The sequence below is a fragment of the Jaculus jaculus genome, chromosome 5 (assembly GCF_020740685.1).
Source record: "Jaculus jaculus isolate mJacJac1 chromosome 5, mJacJac1.mat.Y.cur, whole genome shotgun sequence".
NCBI classification, from domain to species: domain Eukaryota; kingdom Metazoa; phylum Chordata; class Mammalia; order Rodentia; family Dipodidae; genus Jaculus; species Jaculus jaculus.
This window is the reverse complement of record NC_059106.1, coordinates 108,236,323-108,255,088: the sequence shown is the minus strand read 5'-3', so window position 1 is coordinate 108,255,088 and position 18,766 is coordinate 108,236,323. Positions and strand designations below refer to the sequence as shown.

Below are 18,766 nucleotides of genomic sequence, written 5' to 3'. Positions count from 1 at the left end.
AAAAAAGAAAATATTTTTTAAAAAATTAAAAAGGGAGAGGGCTAGAGAGATGGATTGGCGGTTAAGGCACTTGTCTGCGAAGCCTAAGGACTCAGGTTCAGTTCTCCAGTACCCACATAAGCCAGATGCACAAGGTGGCACATGAATCTGGAGTTCATTTGCAATGATTTGAGGTCCTGGCACCCTCATTCTCTCCCCCTCTATCTGCCTCTTTCTCTCTCTCTTTTTTTTTCCCCTCTCTCTCTCTCCCTCTCTGTCTCTCAAATAAATAAAATATTTTTTTAAAAGTTAAGCCTATCCAGGCTGGTCTCAAATTCACTATATAGCCAATGTTAGCCTTGAACTCCTTATACGCCTGCTTCAGAAGAGCTGAGATGACATATTCCCTATTGTTCTACCATTCCCTGCTCCTTTGTGCTCTTAATATCTTTTTAAAAAAATAATTTATTTATTAATTTGAGAGAAAGAAAGAGGCAGAGCAAATGAGAATATGGGCACACCAACCACTACAAACAAACAGTAGACCCATGCACCACCACGTATATCTGGCTTGCCTGGGCCCTAGGCAGTCAAACCTAGATCCTTTGGCTTTGCAGGCAAATGCCTTAACCACTAAGCCACCACTACAGCCTCTTTTATTGTTATTATATTGATTTATTTGAGTGTGTGTGTTAATTCTTAATAAAGGGAATATGGTTAAAATAATAATAATAATAATAATAATAAAAATTAAAAGTTAAGCCGGGCATGGTGTCCCAAGGAGGGACAGTTATTAACAAGAATTCCAGGGCTGGAGTGAGGTTTCAGGGGTAAGGCACATGTCTGCAAAGTCTGAGTTTGATTCTCCAGTACCCACATAAAGTCATATGCACAAGGTGGCACTTTTGTCTGGTGTTCGTTGTTGGCCTGAGCAAGAGTGAGACCCTACCTCAAAAAAAAAAATCTAAATCCTTTCAGAGAGAAGATGCAAGTGAGTAGAGCCATCCCAGCACTCGGGAGGCAGAGGTAGGAGGATTGCTGTGAGTTTGAGTCCACCCTGAGACTGCATAGTGAATTCCAGGTCAGCCTGAGCTAGAGTGAAACGCTACCTCAGAAAACAATAAATAAATAAATAAATAAACAAGTAAATAAATAAACACAACAGTAGTAATTGGTACTATACTACTTCCAATGCTGTAAAAAAATGATGAAAAATGGGTACATGAAACAGTTGACTTCAGACAAAAAAAAAAAAGCCTATATAGAACTGTGGCCTTTGCTGTATAAGCAGCCCAGATATTTCGGTTTGTCCTGTTTGGTGTTTTGTTTGTTTGTTTGTTTTGTTTTGTTGTTTTGAGACAGACTCTTGTTCTGTAGTCCTGACTGACCTGGAACTCACTATACAGGCCAGGCCAGCCTCAAACTTTCAGCAGTCTTCGTGTCTCTGTCTCCCATACATCCTAGCCAGTCCAGCTGTTTTCTTGAAGACGTTCACTAAACCAAGTGCAGATAGGAGACCCAAAATGAGTATGAATATGTTACTAAATTGAAAACACAACTCTCTTTTGAGGTAGGGTCCCACACTAGTCCAGGCTGACCTAGAATTCACTATGTAGTCACAGGGTGGCCTCGAACTCAAGGTGATCCTCCTACCTCTGTCTCCCAAGTGCTGATATTAAAGCCCAGCTGAAAAAAAACAACTTTCTATCAGAGCTCTCTGGAACTTTGGCAACTAGAGCTTGCTGGATAGAGTACTAGGGAAGAAAAGGGCATGTAGAAAAAGCTCAAGAAATCTGTATACAGACCTTTTTGAATTGTTGGCTGAATTATATACTATGCATATTTTGGGTTGTACATCATCTAGTAAAACAAAGAACAGCTTCTAAGAATAGATGGTTAATCAGCAATCCCTGAGCTGAAAAAATGCAAGAGCCCACACAGATTGGAAGATTCTCAATTTCTGACCAATCAGGATTGTGGACTTTTCTGAACATCTGGAACCTGAAATTCTAGACTTGCCTTAACAAATTTGTAAAACACAAACTCCTCCTTCTCCTCCTTCCTCCTTCCTCCTTCCTCCTTCTCCTTCTCCTTCTTCTTCTCTCTGGGTCTTGCCCAGGCTGAAATAACTATGTAGTCTCAGGGTGGCCTTGAATTTGCAAGGATCCTCCTACCTCTGCCTACTGAATGCTGAGATTAAAGGCATGCACCACCATTCCCAGCTTTTTTTTTTTTTTTTTTTTTTAGCTTTTTTGGGGTAGGATCTCACTCTAGCACAGGCTAACCTGGAATTTACAATATAGCCTCAGTGTGGCATCAAACTCACAGCAGTCCTCCTACCTTGGCCTCCTGAATGCTGAATTAAAGATGTGTGCCACCACGCCCTGCTGCTAACATATTTCTTTAGATAAAGTGAGAAACCCTTTCCTTGGTATTCAGTATAGGTTCTGATCATAGAAACCCCATTTCTCTGATGCTGGAAGATGATGGGACTTGGAAATAGGGAAACCCCATGTGTCAGCCCACTTTGGGATACTTTCTGGACAGGATTTCTGCCATGAGTCACAAACTCACCATTTTAATCTTACAGGAGGGCAGATGCTGGAGTCAGCTGCACTGAGGTCGGGGAGCAGCTGTTCATTGTTCTTTAATTATCCCAGCCACTGCCTGAGGCCTGCTCCATGTTTCAGTGACCGCAAACTTTGGGGTTATTCTAGTGTTCTTCTGGGCACCCCATTTTGGAAAATCCTGTCCTATTTCTCAGTGGGGCTAAGTTTCATCTTCAGAACTTTTCATAATTCTAGGTTTGTGTATTCATGCTTCTCAACTTTCTTTCAGCTGCAAATTTCTTCCCCTGTGTGTTCTTTTTGTTACCTCATTTTGTTTACTTGGTTGTTTTGGGTTTGTTTGGGCTGTTGTTGTCTTGATACAAGGTCTTGATAAGTAGCCCAGTCTGACTTAAACTCACTCTATTACCCAGGGTAGTCTTAAATTCATGCCAATCTCCTTGCCTGTTTGAACCTTCAAAATTTCTGTAATGTCCTTTTGACTATCTCCAAGTTCTTGTCTTTGTGGGTTGATTTGACTTTTGGCAGTTTGTCATTCTTTATAACTAAATTTGATCAGAAGTATAATAATGGCTGGAAATGTAACTCAGGTGATAAAGTGCATGCCTAGCATGAACAAAAGCCCTGGGTTCAAGCTCCAGCATCGCATAAACCCAGAATGGTGGTGCCTGCCTTTAGTTCCAGCATGCGGAGGTAGAGGCAGAAGAATCAGAAGTTCAAGGTTAAGTTTGAGGCGAGTCTAGGTTAAATGAGGCCTTGTCTCAAAACAAAAAGCACAGCCTGGGCTAGAGTGAAACCTCAAAAATTAAAATAAAATAAAGTAAAACAAAAAGTAATAGGGCTAGAGAGATGGCTTAGCAGTTGCCTCCCAAAGCCTAAGAACCAAGGTTTGATTCCTCAATACCCACGTAAGCTAGATGCACAAGGTGGCACATACTTATGGTGTTCATTTGCAGTGGCTGGAGGTCCTGAGGCACCCATTCTCTTTCCCTTGCCCTCTCTCTAATACATAAATAAAATTTAAAAGAAAAGAAGGGTAATACTGGTTGGGAGATGGCACAGTGGGTAAAGTGTTTGTCCTGCAAGTGTGAGGACCTCAGTTCAGATGCCCAGAGCCCAAGGAAAGCCTAACATGGTAGCTTGCATCTGTGATCCCAGAACTCCTGTGGCAGGATGGGAGTCAGAAATAGGAGAATCTCTAGAAGCTTACTGGTATACATAACAAACAAGAGATTCTTCCTCAAACAGGAGGAAAGTGAGAACTGAAACTCTGAATGCAAAATGTGCTGTGTTACCTGCATACATAAACTTACATGTACATACACACATACACACAAGATTTGGGGGGGGGGTATTTTTATTTACTTGAGAGTGACAGAGAGAAAGAGGCAGATAGAGAGCCACTGCAAACAAACTCCAGACATGTGCGCCCCCTTGTGCAGCTAGGTAATGTGGGTCCTGAGGAATCAAGCCTCAAACTGGAGTCCTTAGGCTTCATAGGCAAGCGCTTAACTGCTATGACATCTCTCCAGCCCTTGTTTTGTTTTTTCAAGGTAGGATTTCACCCTAGCCCAGGCTGATGGGCACTCATGGTCTTCTTTGGTTGACCTCAAATTCACACCTATCCTCCTATCTTTGCATCATCCCATGTACTGGGATTAAAGGCGTGTGCCACCTCTCCCAGGTTTAAGTTTTTTTTTAAGTAATAGTTTCTTTAATCAAATTTAAAATTAAGTTTATGGGAGTGAAGAGTGGTTAAGATGCTTGCCTATAAAGCCTAACAACCTGGGTCAAATCTCCAGTACCCACATAAAGTCATATACACACAGTGGCGCATACATCTGGAGTTCATTTGCAGTGGATAGAGGCCCTGGCATGCCCCCCTTCTTCTTCTCTGTCTCTCTCTCTCCTTACAAATAAATAAATATAAAGTTAAGTATATGGCTGGGTATGGTGGCACATGCCTTTAATCCTAGCACTCGTGAGGCATAGATATGAGAATCGATGGGAGTTCAAGGCCAGCATGAGACTACATAGTGAATTCTAGGCCAGCCTGGGCTAAAGCAAGACCCACCTTGAAAAACCAAAATAAATAAATAAATAAATGTATGTATGAAGAAATTTATTTTCGGGCTGGGGAGATGGCTTAGCGGTTAAGCGCTTGCCTGTGAAGCCTAAGGACCCTGGTTCGAGGCTCAGTTCCCCAGGACCCACATTAGCCAGATACACAAGGGGGCGCACATGTCTGGAGTTCGTTTGCAGTGGCTGGAATCCCTGCCATGCCCATACTCTCTCTCTCTCTCTCTCTCTGCCTCTTTCTGTCTCTGTCACTGTCAAATAAATAAATAAAAATAAACAAAAAAAATTTTTTAAGATTTATTTTCTTAAAGGACTTATAGACTAGTTAAATTGTTTGAAAGGAATTTCAAAAAACATTTGAAGATTAACATCAAAACTGGATGACCTCCTGAGGTAGTTAGTTGTTTTTATGTTCTATAAATTGATGACATTTCTTTTTCTTTTTCTTTTTTCCAAGGTAGGGTCTTGCTGTAGCCCAGGCCAACCTGGAATTCTTAGGCTGTACTTGTGTACTCTTAGGCTGGCCTTGAACTCACAGTGATCCTCCTACCTCAGCCTCCCAAGTGCTGGGATTAAAGGCATGTGCCACCACACCCAGCTAAGGTGTACATTTCTTGATGATTACTTTTTATCTTATTTTATTTTATTTTTAATATTTTATTTATATAAGAGAGAGAGGCAAAGGCAGATAGATAGATAGATAGACAGACAGACAGACAGACAGACAGACAGACAGGAAGGAAGGAAGGAAGGAAGGAAGGAAGGAAGGAAGGAAGGAAGGAAGAAAGAAAGAAAGAAAGAAAGAAAGAAAGAAAGAAAGAAAGAAAGAAAGAAAGAAAGAAAGAAAGGGCAAGCCAGGGCCTTGTAGCTACTGCAAATGAACTCCAGACATATGTGCCACCTTGGGCATCTGGCTTACCTAGATACTAGGGAAGTGAACCTGGGTCCTTTGGTTTTGCTGGTAAGCACCTTAACCACTAATCCATCTCTTCAGCTCAGAGGATTGCTTTTTAAATGCCATTAACTATAATACACTAAAAATATATAACTATAAAGTAGTAAGTTTCAACATTTTAAGTGCTTCAAAAGATTAATATTAACTTCCTTGTGTGAGGTTTCTGTTTGTTTTAGTAATTGTAATATTCTCATCTGCTTTCAAAATAACACCAACAAAAGATGTGTAGTGAAGCTGGAAATAGTGGTTTACTCAGTAAAGTGCCCACCATGAAAGAATGAGGGCCTGAGTTCAGATTCCCAGCACCCACATAAAGCCAGACATGCTTGCTAACTCTTGGAATCCCAGCAGTGGGGAGTAAAACCAGGAGGCCCCCTGGGACTTGCTAGCTAGCTCATGTAGCCAAATTAGTGAGGTCCAGGTTCAATGTGATACCCTATTTCAAAAAAAAAAAAAAAAGAAAAAGAAGAGCTGGAGGGCTGGAGAGATGGCTTAGCTGTTAAGGCGCTTGCCTGCAAAGCCAAAGGATCCCAGTTTGATTCTCCAGGACCCATGTAAGCCAGATACACAAGGGGACGCATGCATCTGGAGTTTGTTTGCAGTGGCTAGAGGCCCTGGTGTGCGCTCACTCACTCGCTCGCTCTCTCTCACTCGCTCTCTCTCTCTCCCTCCCTCCCTCTTTCTCAAATAAATAAATAAAATATATTTTAAAAAAATAAGGGATGGCTTAGCAATTGAGGCATTTGCCTGCAAAGCCAAAGAACCCAGGTTTGATTCCCCAGGACCCACGTTAGCCAGATGCACAAGGGGACACATGCATTTGGAGTTCGTTTGCAGTGGCTGGAGGCCTGGTACACCCATTCTCTCTTTCTCTCTCTCTCTCCCTCCCTCTCTCTCTCTCTCTCTCTCTCTCTCTCCTTTCTTTGTCAAATAAATAAATAAATAAAAATAAAATATCTTAAAAATAATAACATGAAGAGCAATTAAGGAAGATGCCTAATGTAGACCTATGGCTTCCACACACACATACAAACATGCATATATACATGTACATACACTATATACACATACACACAAAAACATGCAATTACAATCTCTTCATCCTAGAAGTAATATTATTTGTTTCTTCTGTTCATTCAAAATCATAGATAACATGCACAGATTTACACACACACACACCAGGAGAATCATACAATCATGAGCTATAGGCCAGTCTGAGCTACACAGTAAATTCAAGTGTAGCCTGAGCTATATTTTTTGGGTTTTTTTTTTTGGTTTTTTTTTGTTTTTCGAGGTAGGGTCTCACTCTGGTCGAGGCTGACCTGGAATTAACTCTGTCATCTCAGGGTGGCCTTGAACTCATGGCAATCCTCCTACCTCTGCCTCCTGAGTGCTGGGATTAAAGGCGTGCGCCACCACACCCGGCCTGAGCTATATTTTGAGACACTGTCTCAAAAAAAAAAAAAAAATACTGTGCACATTTGCTCTTCTATATCTTATTCCTTAATCCTTTTCCCTCAGATTTTACAACTTGGGCTTTTTTATATCTGTACTAGAATTTATATAACTAGTGGTTAGCATCTTTAGCTATTACAATGCTATAATGAGTAACCTTATCTAGAGATAAGGAACCACTTTTGAGAGTATATCAAAAATACATGATCTTGGGCTGGAGAAATGGCTTAATGGTTAAGGCACATGCCTGTGAAGCCTAAGGATCCAGGTTCAATTCTCCAGGTCCCACGTAAACAAGATGCACATGGTGGTACACGTGTCTAGAATTCATTTGTAGTGGCTAGAGGCCCTGGCGTGCCCATTCTTACTCTTTTGATCTCTAATAAATAAATAAGTAAATAAATCTTTAAAGCAATGTATGTATATATGTACGTGTGTGTGTGTATGTGTATATGTATATATATGTTCTTGGCCAGTATTGGTGGCACACACCTTTAATCCCAGACTTGGAAATCAATTAGGAGGATCACTGTGAGTTCCAGGACACCCTGAGATTACACAATGAATTCCAGGTCAGCCTGGGCTAGAGTGAGACCCCTAACTTAGAAACCCCCCAAAAAATTACATCTGTTATTTTTATGCTTGCATGTATAGTGTGTGTGTGTGTGTGTGTGTGTGTGTGTGTGTGTGTGTGTGTGTGGTATATGCACATGTATGTGTCCATGTGGTACCCTATGTGCTTGCCTACTGTGAGTGTGCTCTCTGCAGTGGCTGGTGCAAGATATTGGTTGTCTTGCCCCATTGCTTTTCTGCCTGTTCTTATTTGAGCTGGACTCTCTTATTGATCGAGAGCTTTCCATTCAGAAGCCCATTGATTCTCAGGTCTCTGTCACTCTATAGTACTGAGCTTATAGACATGCATGAATATGGACCCTGCTATTTATGTGGCTCCTGAGGTTGGAACATGAGCCACCTCTCAGTCCTCCTCAGGCCCTCATGCTTGCACAGGAAGTGCTTTTAACCATGGAGCTATCTCTCTCTCCAGCCCCAAAACAGAAGGTTGGCTGTCTGGTTGGTTAGTTTGCACATGTGTATGTGTGTGCCAAGGTCTCTTGCTATAGACAACCACCAGATGCTTGTACCATTTTTTTTTAATTTATTTATTTGAGAGCAACAGACACAGAGAGAAAGACGGATAGAGGGAGAGAGAATGGGTGCGCCAGGGCTTCCAGCCTCTGCAAACAAACTCCACACGCGTGCGCCCCCTTGTGCATCTGGCTAATGTGGGACCTGGGGAACTGAGCCTCGAACCAGGGTCCTTAGGCTTCACAGGCAAGCGCTTAACCGCTAAGCCATCTCTCCAGCCCGCTTGTACCATTTTTGAGTCTGGCTTAAATGGGTTGTTGGGGAATTGAACCTGGACCAGAAGGCTTTGCAAGCAAGTACCTTTAACTGCTGAGCCATCTCCTTATCCCCTCTAAAGTAATAGTTTTGAATAGAAATGTCTGGATGTCTGACAGATAAATACTAAATGGCCCTTCTCATAGATTATACCACTGATCTTCATATTCTGCATGCAAGAAACTCATACAAGGAACTATTTCTTTTATTATGATTTTGGTTGACTTTTTTAATGATTGTATCTATTGGCTTACTGGATTTTTATCTAACTGATGTATATAAGCTTTTAATTTACTAAAATTAGTCTGAAAAAAATTAGGGCTGGAGAGATGGCTTAGTGATTGAGGCACTTGTCTGCAAAGCCAAAGGACCCAGGTTCAGTTCCCCAGTACCCACATAAAGCCAGATGCACAAGGTGGCACATGAGTCTGGAGTTCATTTGCAGTAGCTAGAGGCCCTGGAATGCCCATTCTCCACCCCTGTTCTCTGTCAAGTAAGTAAGTAAATAAACAAATGTAGATTTAAAAAAAAAAAGAAATTAGTCTGTTTTCTGCATCAGATTAAAAAAAAAAAAAAACCTATAGCTGTTGTGTGTTACAGTCAAATTTAACAGAAAACTGAGCCAGAAGTTTCCTTTTCAACATCTAAAGAAAATTCACTTCTGGTCTGGAGATGATTCAGTGGTTAAGTTGCTTGCCTGCAGTGCCTCATGACCCAGGTTCAGTTCCCTAGCACAAAGTGGTGCATGCATCTGGGGTTTGTTTGCAGTGGCTAGAGGCCCTAGTGTACCCATATATATACTCATTCATCCTCTCTCTTCCCCTTCCCTCCTTCCTTCCCATCTTCTCCTTGCAAATAAATTTTTTAAAAAATTTTAAAGAAAATTCATTGAGAACATAAAAATTAGCAGATGCTGAATCAACTGCTAGAGGATTAAAATGGGCAAAATCTACCCTTCTGCAAAAAATGGTGCTTTCTAAATGATGTGCAGAAATTTTTAATTAATAATTTTTGGAGGGGTTCATTGTAGCTAACCTGGATATAAAGTTTCCCTTGAGCTAGACTTTAAATGGATAAAATGTAGTATTGAGTCATTTAATTGGCAGTAAGTATTGATAGGCCATAGTGCCCACCTGTAGTCCTGGCTACCTGCAGGCTGAGGCAGTAGGATCCACTGAGCCTGAAGTTTGAGAACTGCCTGGGCAATGTGGCAAGACTTCATCTCAAATTAATTAGTTGATTTTTTGGGGGGGAGGGGAGGTTCAAGGTAGTTAATTACTGCTTACTTAGGATTACTTGGTTTTATCTCGTTTTTAAATATTTATTTATTTACTTATTTATTTATGAGGAGAGAGAGAGAAAGGTAGATAGAGAATGGGCATACCAGAGCCTGTGGCCACTGCAAATGAATGAACTCTAGATGCATAATGCCACCATGTACATTTGGCTTACAAGGGTCCTGGAGAATCAAACTGGATCCTTAGGCTTCATGGGCAAGTGCCTTAGCCACTAAACCATCTCCCCAACCCTTTAACTCCATTTTAGCTGACTCTCTTCAATATGACTATGGTTGTGTGGTTTTACTTATATATACCTATTGATGCTTATGATTTTAACACAAACATGCAAATAGTAGTTTTTTTTTCCCATGAAACAAGATAAAATTCTTGTGCATTTACTAAACTATTCCAACAAACACTCAGATTTATTTTATTTTATTTTATTTTATTTTATTTTATTTTATTTTATTTTATTTATTGGTTTTTCAAGGTGGGGTCTTACTCTAGCTCAGGCTGACCTGGAATTCACTATGTAGACTCAGGGTGGCCTTGAACTCATGGCAATCCTCCTACCTCCCAAGTGTTGGGATTAAAGGTGTGTGCCACCACACCCGGCTTTCAGATTTTTTTATGGAAGGTATTTTTTATTGATTTTTTAAAAATGTTTGAGTTTTTCAAGGAAGGGTCTTGCTCAAGCCCAGGCTGACCTAGAATTCACTATATAGTCTCAGAGTGTCCTCAAACTCACCGCGATCCACCTACCTCTCCTCCTGAGTGCTGCGATTAAAGATGTATGCCACCATGCTGGCTTAATTTTTTAATTTTTATTCATTTATTTGTGTGTATGTGCACATGAGCACAAAAGCACATGCCCCGCTGCAAACAAACAAACAGAAACTTGCAACACTTTGCATCTGGCTTCCATGGGTGGCTTGGGAATTAAACCTAGGCCAGCAGGTTTTGCAAGCATGTGCCTTTGCTGAACCATCTTCCTAGCTCCCAAGAAGGTAGTTTCTAAAGAAAGTCTCCAAAAGTGAGTGATATTCAGAATAAAAACCGACTTCTTTTAAGCATTCAAAACCATATAACAACAATTTTAATTAAATTCATGTGTTGTTTGAGTTTTCTTCTTTTTGTTTGTGCTTGCCTAGACAAAAAACTCAACATATGACTTATTATGAAAAAGAAATTTTGTTTTATTTTGAAATAGGGTCTCCTCATAGCCCAGACTGTTCTCCAACTCTGAATCCAGCTGTTATAGCCTCTCAGTGCTAAGGTCATAGGTGTGTACATCATACCTTGCCCTACCTTTTTTTTTTATTTTATCTATTTGAGGGAATGTGAGAGAGAAAGGGGGGGGGGGGCTGCACCAGGGCCTCTAGCCACTGCTGCAAACGAATTTCAGAAGCATGTGTTACCTTGTGCATCTGGCTTATTTGGGTCCTGGGGAATCGAACAAAGGTCCTTTGGCTTTGCAGGAAAAGGCCTTAACCACTAAGCCATTTCTCCAGCCCCCCTACTTTATTATTTTTTTTATTTTGAGAGAGAAAGAGAATGGGCATGCCAGGGCCTTTAGCCACTGAGAATGAACTCCAGACACATGAGCCCCCTTGTGCACATGTGCAACATTGTGCACTTGCATCACTGTGAGTCTGACTTACATGGGACCTGGAGATTTGAACATGAGTTCTTAGGCTTTGCAGGCTAGCATCTTACCCACTAAGCCACTCTCCAGCCCCCTACTTTATTTTTAATATTTTATTTATTTATTTGAAAGAGAGAGAAGCAGATAGACTTTGGGCATGCCAGGACCTATAGCCACTGCAAATGAATGAACTCCAGACACATACATCACCTGGCTTTACATGGGTACTGTGGAATTGTATCCAGGTCCTTTGTCTTTGCTGCCAAATGCCTTAACTTCTAAGCTATCTTTCCAGCCCTTATTTTACTTTTTAATTTAATTTTATTTTGTTTTTTTGAGGTAGGGTCTTACTCTAGCACAATCCAACCTAGAAATCACTATGTAGTCTCAGGTTGGCCTTGAACTCACAGCAATCCTCCTATCTTATCCCCCTTACCCCTGCCCCTGGTGCTGGAATTAGGGTGGTTTTGTTTGCATTTTTGGTTTTTTGAGGTAGGTCCTCACTCTCTAGCCCAGGCTGACCTGGAATTTCCTATGTAGCCTCATTGCCCTACTTTTAAAACTATTTTCACCAGGCCAGGTGTGGTGGCACATACCATTATTTTTATTTAATTATTTAGGGTTGGTTTTTCAGGGTAGGGTCTCGCTTTAACCCAAGCTGGCCTGGAATTTACTACGTGTTGTCTCAGACTGGCCTCAAACTCATGGTGATCCTGCTACCTGTCTCCTGAGTGCTGAGATTAAAGGTGTGTGCCACTATGCCCAGCTGCCCTTAATCCCAGCACTTAGAGGCTGAGGTAGGAGAATCACCATAAGTTCAGCCTGAGACTAATTCCAGGTCAGCCTAAGTTAGAGCAAGACCCTACCTCGAAAAACCAAAAGAGTGTACTTTTCCCTCTCACACTGGAGAGATGGCTCAGCCCTTAAGGTGCTTAAAGGTAGGGTCTCACTCTAGCCCAGGCTGACCTGGAATTTACTATATAGTCTCAGGGTGGTCTCAAACTCATGGCAATTCTTCTACCTCTGCCTCCCCAGTGCTGTAATTAAAGATTTGTGCCACCATGCCCAGCTTGGATTTTTTGCTTTTAATCCCAGCACTCGGGAGGGGAGGCCAAGGTAGGAGGATCGCTGTGCGTTCGAGGCTACCCTGAGGCTACATAATGAATTCCAGGTCATCCTGGGCTAGAGTAAGACCTTATCTTGAAAAACATATACATATTTTTTTTCTCTGTCTTTTTAGTATTTATCCAGTAAGAAAAGAAAAACAAAATGCTGTGTCCTGACATTTAGTTAAGTAAACTACCTTACAATATTTTGTATTGAAAGTTCAAAGCCACTTTCTTAAATTGAAATATTATTAATTTTTAAATATTATTTATTTATTTGCAAGCAGAGAAAGAGAAAGGAGAGAATAGGCAGTTCAGGGCCTCTAGCTGCTGCAAACAAATTCCAGGTGCATGTGCTACTTTGAGCATCTGGCTTTACATAGGTACTGGGGAATCAAACACGGGTCATTAGCCTTTGTGGGCAAGTGTCTTACCCACTGAACCATTCCTCCAGTCCCATAATTAGTTTTTTGAGGCTAAATTCCTTTTTCTTTTTTTTTTTCTCAATTTTTATTAACATTTTCCATGATAATAAATAATATTCCATAGTAATACCCTTCCTCCCCACCCCACTTTCCCCTTTGAAATTCCACTCTCCATCATATCCCCTCTCCATCTCAATCAGTCTCTCTTTTATTTTGATGTCATGGTCTTTTCCTCCTCTTATGATGGTCTTGTGTAATTAGTGTCAGGCATGGTGAGGTCATGGATATTTAGGCCATTTTATGTCTGGAGGAGCATGTTGTGAGGAGTCCTACCCTTCCTTTGGCTCTTACATTCTTTCCGCATTAGACCCTGAGCCTTGGAAGGTGTGATCAAGATGTTACTCAGTACTCCAGTCACTTCTTTCCAGCACTGTGATACTTTCTGAGTCATCCCAAGGTCACTGCCATCTGAAAAGAGAAGATTCTCTACCCAAAGTGAGAGTAGCATTAATATAAGGGTATGAATAGTAAGAGAAGTGCTTACTGGGCAGTTTGATAAGCATAGTATATGCACTTATCCAGACATCAGCACGTTTTGAGGTTCTTAATGTGAGGACTATATGAATTTAGGTAAGGAGGGTACAATATAGGCCATGACTATGATCAATTAATACATATATTCACTTTAGAAATCATAAATAACCCTTATAAAAATAAAAACAGGGTGGGGAGGGAGGGAATTACCATGGGATATATTTTATAATCATGGAAAATGTTAATAAAAATTAAAAAAGAAAAAAAGTAAAACAGCTGGATATGGTGGATCATGCTTTTTTTTTTTTTGTGTGTGTGAGGTTAAAGTAGGAAGATTGCCATGAGTTCAAGACCAGCCTAGGCTATAGAATTAGCTCCAGGTCAGCCTGGGATAGAGTGAGATCCTGCCTAAAAAAACACAAACGAAAATATCATTTTTACTCTAGGTTCTTTTTTCTGGGTTTTTTTGTTTTGTTTTTCTTTTTTGTTTGTGTTTTGAGGCAGGATCTTACTCTACCCTAAGCTGACCTGGAACTCAGTCTATAGTTCCAGGCTGGCCTTGAATGACCTCAAGCTCTTGGTGATCTTCCTACCTCTGCCTCCCAAGTGCTAGAATTAAAAGTGTGAGCCACCATGCCAGGCTAGGTTCATTTTTTAAATTTTTTATTTACCACTTCCATAAGTATAGACAATAAACCATATTGATTTCCTCCTACCACCCCACATTTTCCCTCTCCCAAATCCTTCCATTGAATCCCTTCTTTCTAATTAGTCTGTCTTCTATGTTGAGATCATCTTTTTTTCCCCTCCCGTTATAAAGGTCTTTATGTAGGTAGTGTCAGGCACCGTGAGACCGTGACTATCAAGGCCACTTCATATCTGGAACAGATTGTCAGCAGTCCTCCCCTTCCTTTGGCTCTTACATTCTTTCTGCCATCTCTTCCACCATGGCCCCTGAGCCTTGGGGGTTTGATAGAGATGTCTCCGTGCTGAGCACTCCACTGTCACTTCTTGTCAGCCCTGTGGTGACTGTTGAGTCACACACACCAGTGGTTAGCACCATCTGAAAAGAAAAACTTCTCTAACCAAAGGAGAGAGTAGCGTTAATATATAGGCATAAACATAGAGGTTAGTTTGGTATCCACTTAGCCAGGCAACACTAGTTGTTACTCCCCTAACTAAGGCTTATGACATTTCCAACCATAGAATTTTGACCAGATTTTCAGTACCAGGCATATATTTCCTCCCATGGAACAGGCCTCAAGTCCAATCAGAGAGCAGTTGGTTTCTTCCATAATAGACTTGGCACTACTCCACTAGTTGGCACATTTGGCCTGGCTGGCCAGCCTTAAAGATTAGAGGGTCCTCTGCTGGTTAACACTGATGGCGACTGCTCTCTCCCAAAAGACTGAATAACTCATTCCAGCATTCTGACAGCTAGTCAACAGGGAGGAGGTGTCCAGCTCAGCTCCAGCTTGATTTCTTTCTTTCCTTCCTTCCTTCCTTCCTTCCTTCCTTCCTTCCTTCCTTCCTTCCTTCCTTCCTTCCTTCCTTCCTTCCTTCTTTCTTTCTTTCTTTCTTTCTTTCAGCTTGATTTCTGAGTGGCTTGCAGCCCAAGCTACAGTGTTCAGCAATGGAGTCTTATCATCTAGTTCTGGTGGAAAACTAAGAGTCTTAGCAATGGCCTGTACTGGTTTGGGAGGATCAGGGGCCTCCCTTTCAAATAATTCACTGGAAGGTTTCTCACTCCTGGCACTGAATTTTTTTTTTCGAGGTGGGGTCTCACTCTAGCTGACCTGGAATTCACTATGTAGTCTCAGGGTGGCCTGGAACTCTTGGTGATCCTCCTACCTCTGCCTCCTGAGTGCTGGGATTAAAGATATGAGCCAAAAAAAAAAGTGGTGGCACACATCTACATGTGAGAGAGTAGGTTCATTTTAATGAACCAAGATTATAAAAATTTGCTTGCTAGATTTTTTTCCCAAATGTGTGTGTGTGTGTGTGTGTGTGTGTAATAAAAGCAAAATCAAATTGAGACTAATGTCTTAGAACATGCTTACTTTTTATCAACAGCAAATTATCAATACCTTAATTCGTTCATCAGTCCCTGAATTTCTGGAACTTAGGTTATTTATGGTTTTTCCTACTATAAATAGCTCAGATAGTCATATAGCTTTCAAAAAATTAATACAGAAAAACTTTCTGAAACATATATACCATTTTCTTTTACAAAACAAAATGTGACCTCTGGTTTCATTTGCCTGCCCTCATAAACATGAGTTCTTAACCTGTAACTATCCAGCTACCTTAGAGCTCTGTCCATTTGCTAGACGGCCTCAGACTGCTGTGCCTGTTCTGTACTTGCCTTTTGCAAAGTGTATTTGACCTCTTGCTTATAATGCTCGTTTGATGGTGATGGCACTGTCCCTTCTTATACTAGCATAGTCTAATGTTCTGTAGCCTGAACAGGAAACTAACCAAAATTATTGTGGTTATCGTTAATTTGTAGCCTGATGTGGTGGCACACACCTTTAATCCCAGCACTTAGGAAGCAGAGGCAGAAGGATCACTATGAGTTCGATGCCAGCCTCAGACTAGTGTGAGTTCCTCATCAGCCTGGGCTAGAGTGAGATCCTGGATCAGAAAAACAAACAAATATAAATAAAATAAGCTGAGTGTGGTGACTTTAATCCCAGCACTCTGGATGCAGAGGTAGGAGGATCACAGTGAGCCTGAGGCCACCCTGAGACTACAGAGTGAATTGCAGGTCAGCCTGGGCCAGAGTGAGTCCCTACCTCAAGAAATAAAATTAATAACTATATAAACAAATAAGTAAAATTCTGACAAAGTGACTGATTCTTTTATGGTAACATTCACCCATGTGCAAATACCACCAGATTTTTTTGTTATTCATAAATCTTTCTCACTTTCTCATTCACTTTTCATAAATTGTGGAAACATGCTGGTTTAAGTTCCTGAGTAAGGTACTTTTATATCATTGAAGTAATATTTTCTTTTTTTAATTTTAATTTGTTTATTTGAGAGAGAGAGAGAAAGGCAGGGAAAGAGGGAGGGAATGGGTATGCCAGGGCCTCCAGCCAGTCCAAATGAAATCCAGATGCATGCACCAGCTGTACATCTGGCTTACATGGGTCCAGGGAAATGACCTTGGGCCCTTTGGCTTTTCAGGCAAGCACCTTAACAGCTAAGCCATCTCTCCAGCCTTTTCCTTTTCCTTTGATTTTTTTCAAGGTAGGGTCTCTGACCCACGCTGACCTTGAACCTATTCTGTAGTCCCAGGCTGGCCTCTAACTCAGCGATCCTCCTACCTCTGCCTCCCAAGTGCTGAGATTAAAGGGTGCACCACCACCCGGCCTAAAGTAATACTTTCTAGGGGAAAAAAAAAAATCTCACTCTGATAAATAATGTGCTACTTCTGTAAATGATAGTTTTATCTTCTTTTGTGACAGCTAACTTTTCTTCTTCATTCAGGATTGCCTGAGCTAGAATTAGAAGCAATTGATAACCAGTTTGGACAGCCAGGAACAGGCGATCAGATTCCTTGGGCAAATAATACGGTGGCGGCTGTCAGTCAGAACAAAGCAGAAGAGTAAGTTCTTCACTTTGTATTTCCTCAGGTGTCAATTATCAGCTTCTAAGCCATGAACTACTTTTCCCATGTTGGATTCCAGTTTACAAAAGGTTTTTGTTTGCTTTTTGTTTTGGGTTTTTGGGGTTTTTTTTTTTGCTATAAGTTAATGTAAATTTCTAATTAAAAAGAATGTGAGGGAGGGCGCTGAATCAAACAGATGAAGCAGATTCATTGGCCATATGACCACAAGAGTAGTATACATATAATCACTAGTAAATGGATAGGGTATATAACTACTATTTTGTTTTTCATCTCTTACTTTGCTTATTACCATAATATTCCTGAGTCTTAAGGATTAACTGGCTTCATTATACCAATTATATTGCTCTTCAACTTTTAGCTGTATAATTATTTTGTCTACCATTTCTCTTTGTTTGGAACAAGAACACATAAGGAAGGAAAATATATCTATTCAGTGCTCCATTCTGTTTGTAATTTAATTTCTTAATTCACATAGGCATCAATATTTCACAGCACAGAAGAGATGTCATACATTACAGCCAAAGTGAGACTATGTAGTATTGTGTATAGTTTGGAATGTTAACCATGAACTAGTTTTTTCTTTTTATCTTCCCAGAGGAAGAATTTTTTTTTTTAACCATGAGTATCCAGTTAAGGACTCTGAATATATTCACATTATTTTAATTTTTATTTTTTATTTAGAGAGAGAGAAAGGCAGAGAAAAGGAGAGAGAAAGAGAGAATGGGTGCACCGGGGCCTTCAGCCATGGCAAATGAATGCCAGTAGCATGTGCCACCTTGTGCATCTGGTTTACATGGGTACTAGGGAATCAAACCTCAGACCTTTGTCTTTTTAGACAAGAGGTTTAACTACTAAGCCATCCCTCCAGCCCCAAGAATTCTTACATAACATTGTTAGTGGAATTGACAGTTTTGTACGTAGTTCTGAGTTTTGTATATGAGTTGATACCAGGTTGGATTGTTTTCTGTATGTTCAGTGAGCCATGTGTTTTGTTGCTTAACTGCTAGCTTGCTAGCATGTTTCATTGTTTCAGTTTAATTTCTTTTTTGTATAATTATTATGTTATCTATATGATTTGGTCATTGTTGAAAGTTCAGTGAAATTATGTTCTGATTATGGTTCAGTTATTAATAATGTCATTCATACAGTAAGGTAAGTAGACTTAATCTGAAAATAGGTTAAATGATTGGTTTTTTTTGTTTGTTTCTTTTTTTTTTTTTTTTTTTTTAGAGGCAGGGTGTCACTGTAGCTCAGGCTGACCTGGAATTCACTATGTAGTCTCAATCTGGCCTCAAACTCACAGCAATCCTCCTATCTCCGCCTCCTGAGTGCTGGGATTAAAGGCATGCGCCACCACACCCGGCTGTTTTTTACTTTTTTTATTCAGCAACCACTGTTAGAAATGCACAGTTTTTCTAGGCTTCATAAATGTAACATACTATTAATTTATAACATAGCTAAGAAACTAATCTGTAAAGAAATCAAAACCAAAATAAATTGGAAATGTAATAGGCATGTGAATAACATATTTTGGAACCTTTTCTCTATAAACAAGGATAGATTTTGCACTTTTTTTTAGTTTTTTGGGGTAGGGTCTTACTCTAGCCCAGACTGACCTGGAATTCAGTATGTAGTCTCAGGGTGGCCTTGAACTCACAGCAATCCCCCTACCTCTGCCTCCCAAGTGCTGGGATTAAAGGCATGAG

At 40.5% G+C, this 18,766-nt stretch overlaps 1 protein-coding gene across 5 annotated transcripts in view; it reads left to right on the top strand.

Moving 5' to 3' along the window:
* Nucleotides 1-18,766, top strand: part of Ncoa1 (nuclear receptor coactivator 1) — a 252,169-nt gene that overhangs the window by 179,688 nt on the left and 53,715 nt on the right. For all 5 annotated transcript variants that reach the window (XM_045148792.1, XM_045148791.1, XM_045148790.1 and 2 more), the window contains exon 14: nucleotides 16,919-17,036. In XM_045148792.1, coding sequence (XP_045004727.1) covers nucleotides 16,919-17,036 — 118 coding nt within the window. The remainder of the gene's footprint in view (nucleotides 1-16,918; nucleotides 17,037-18,766) is intronic.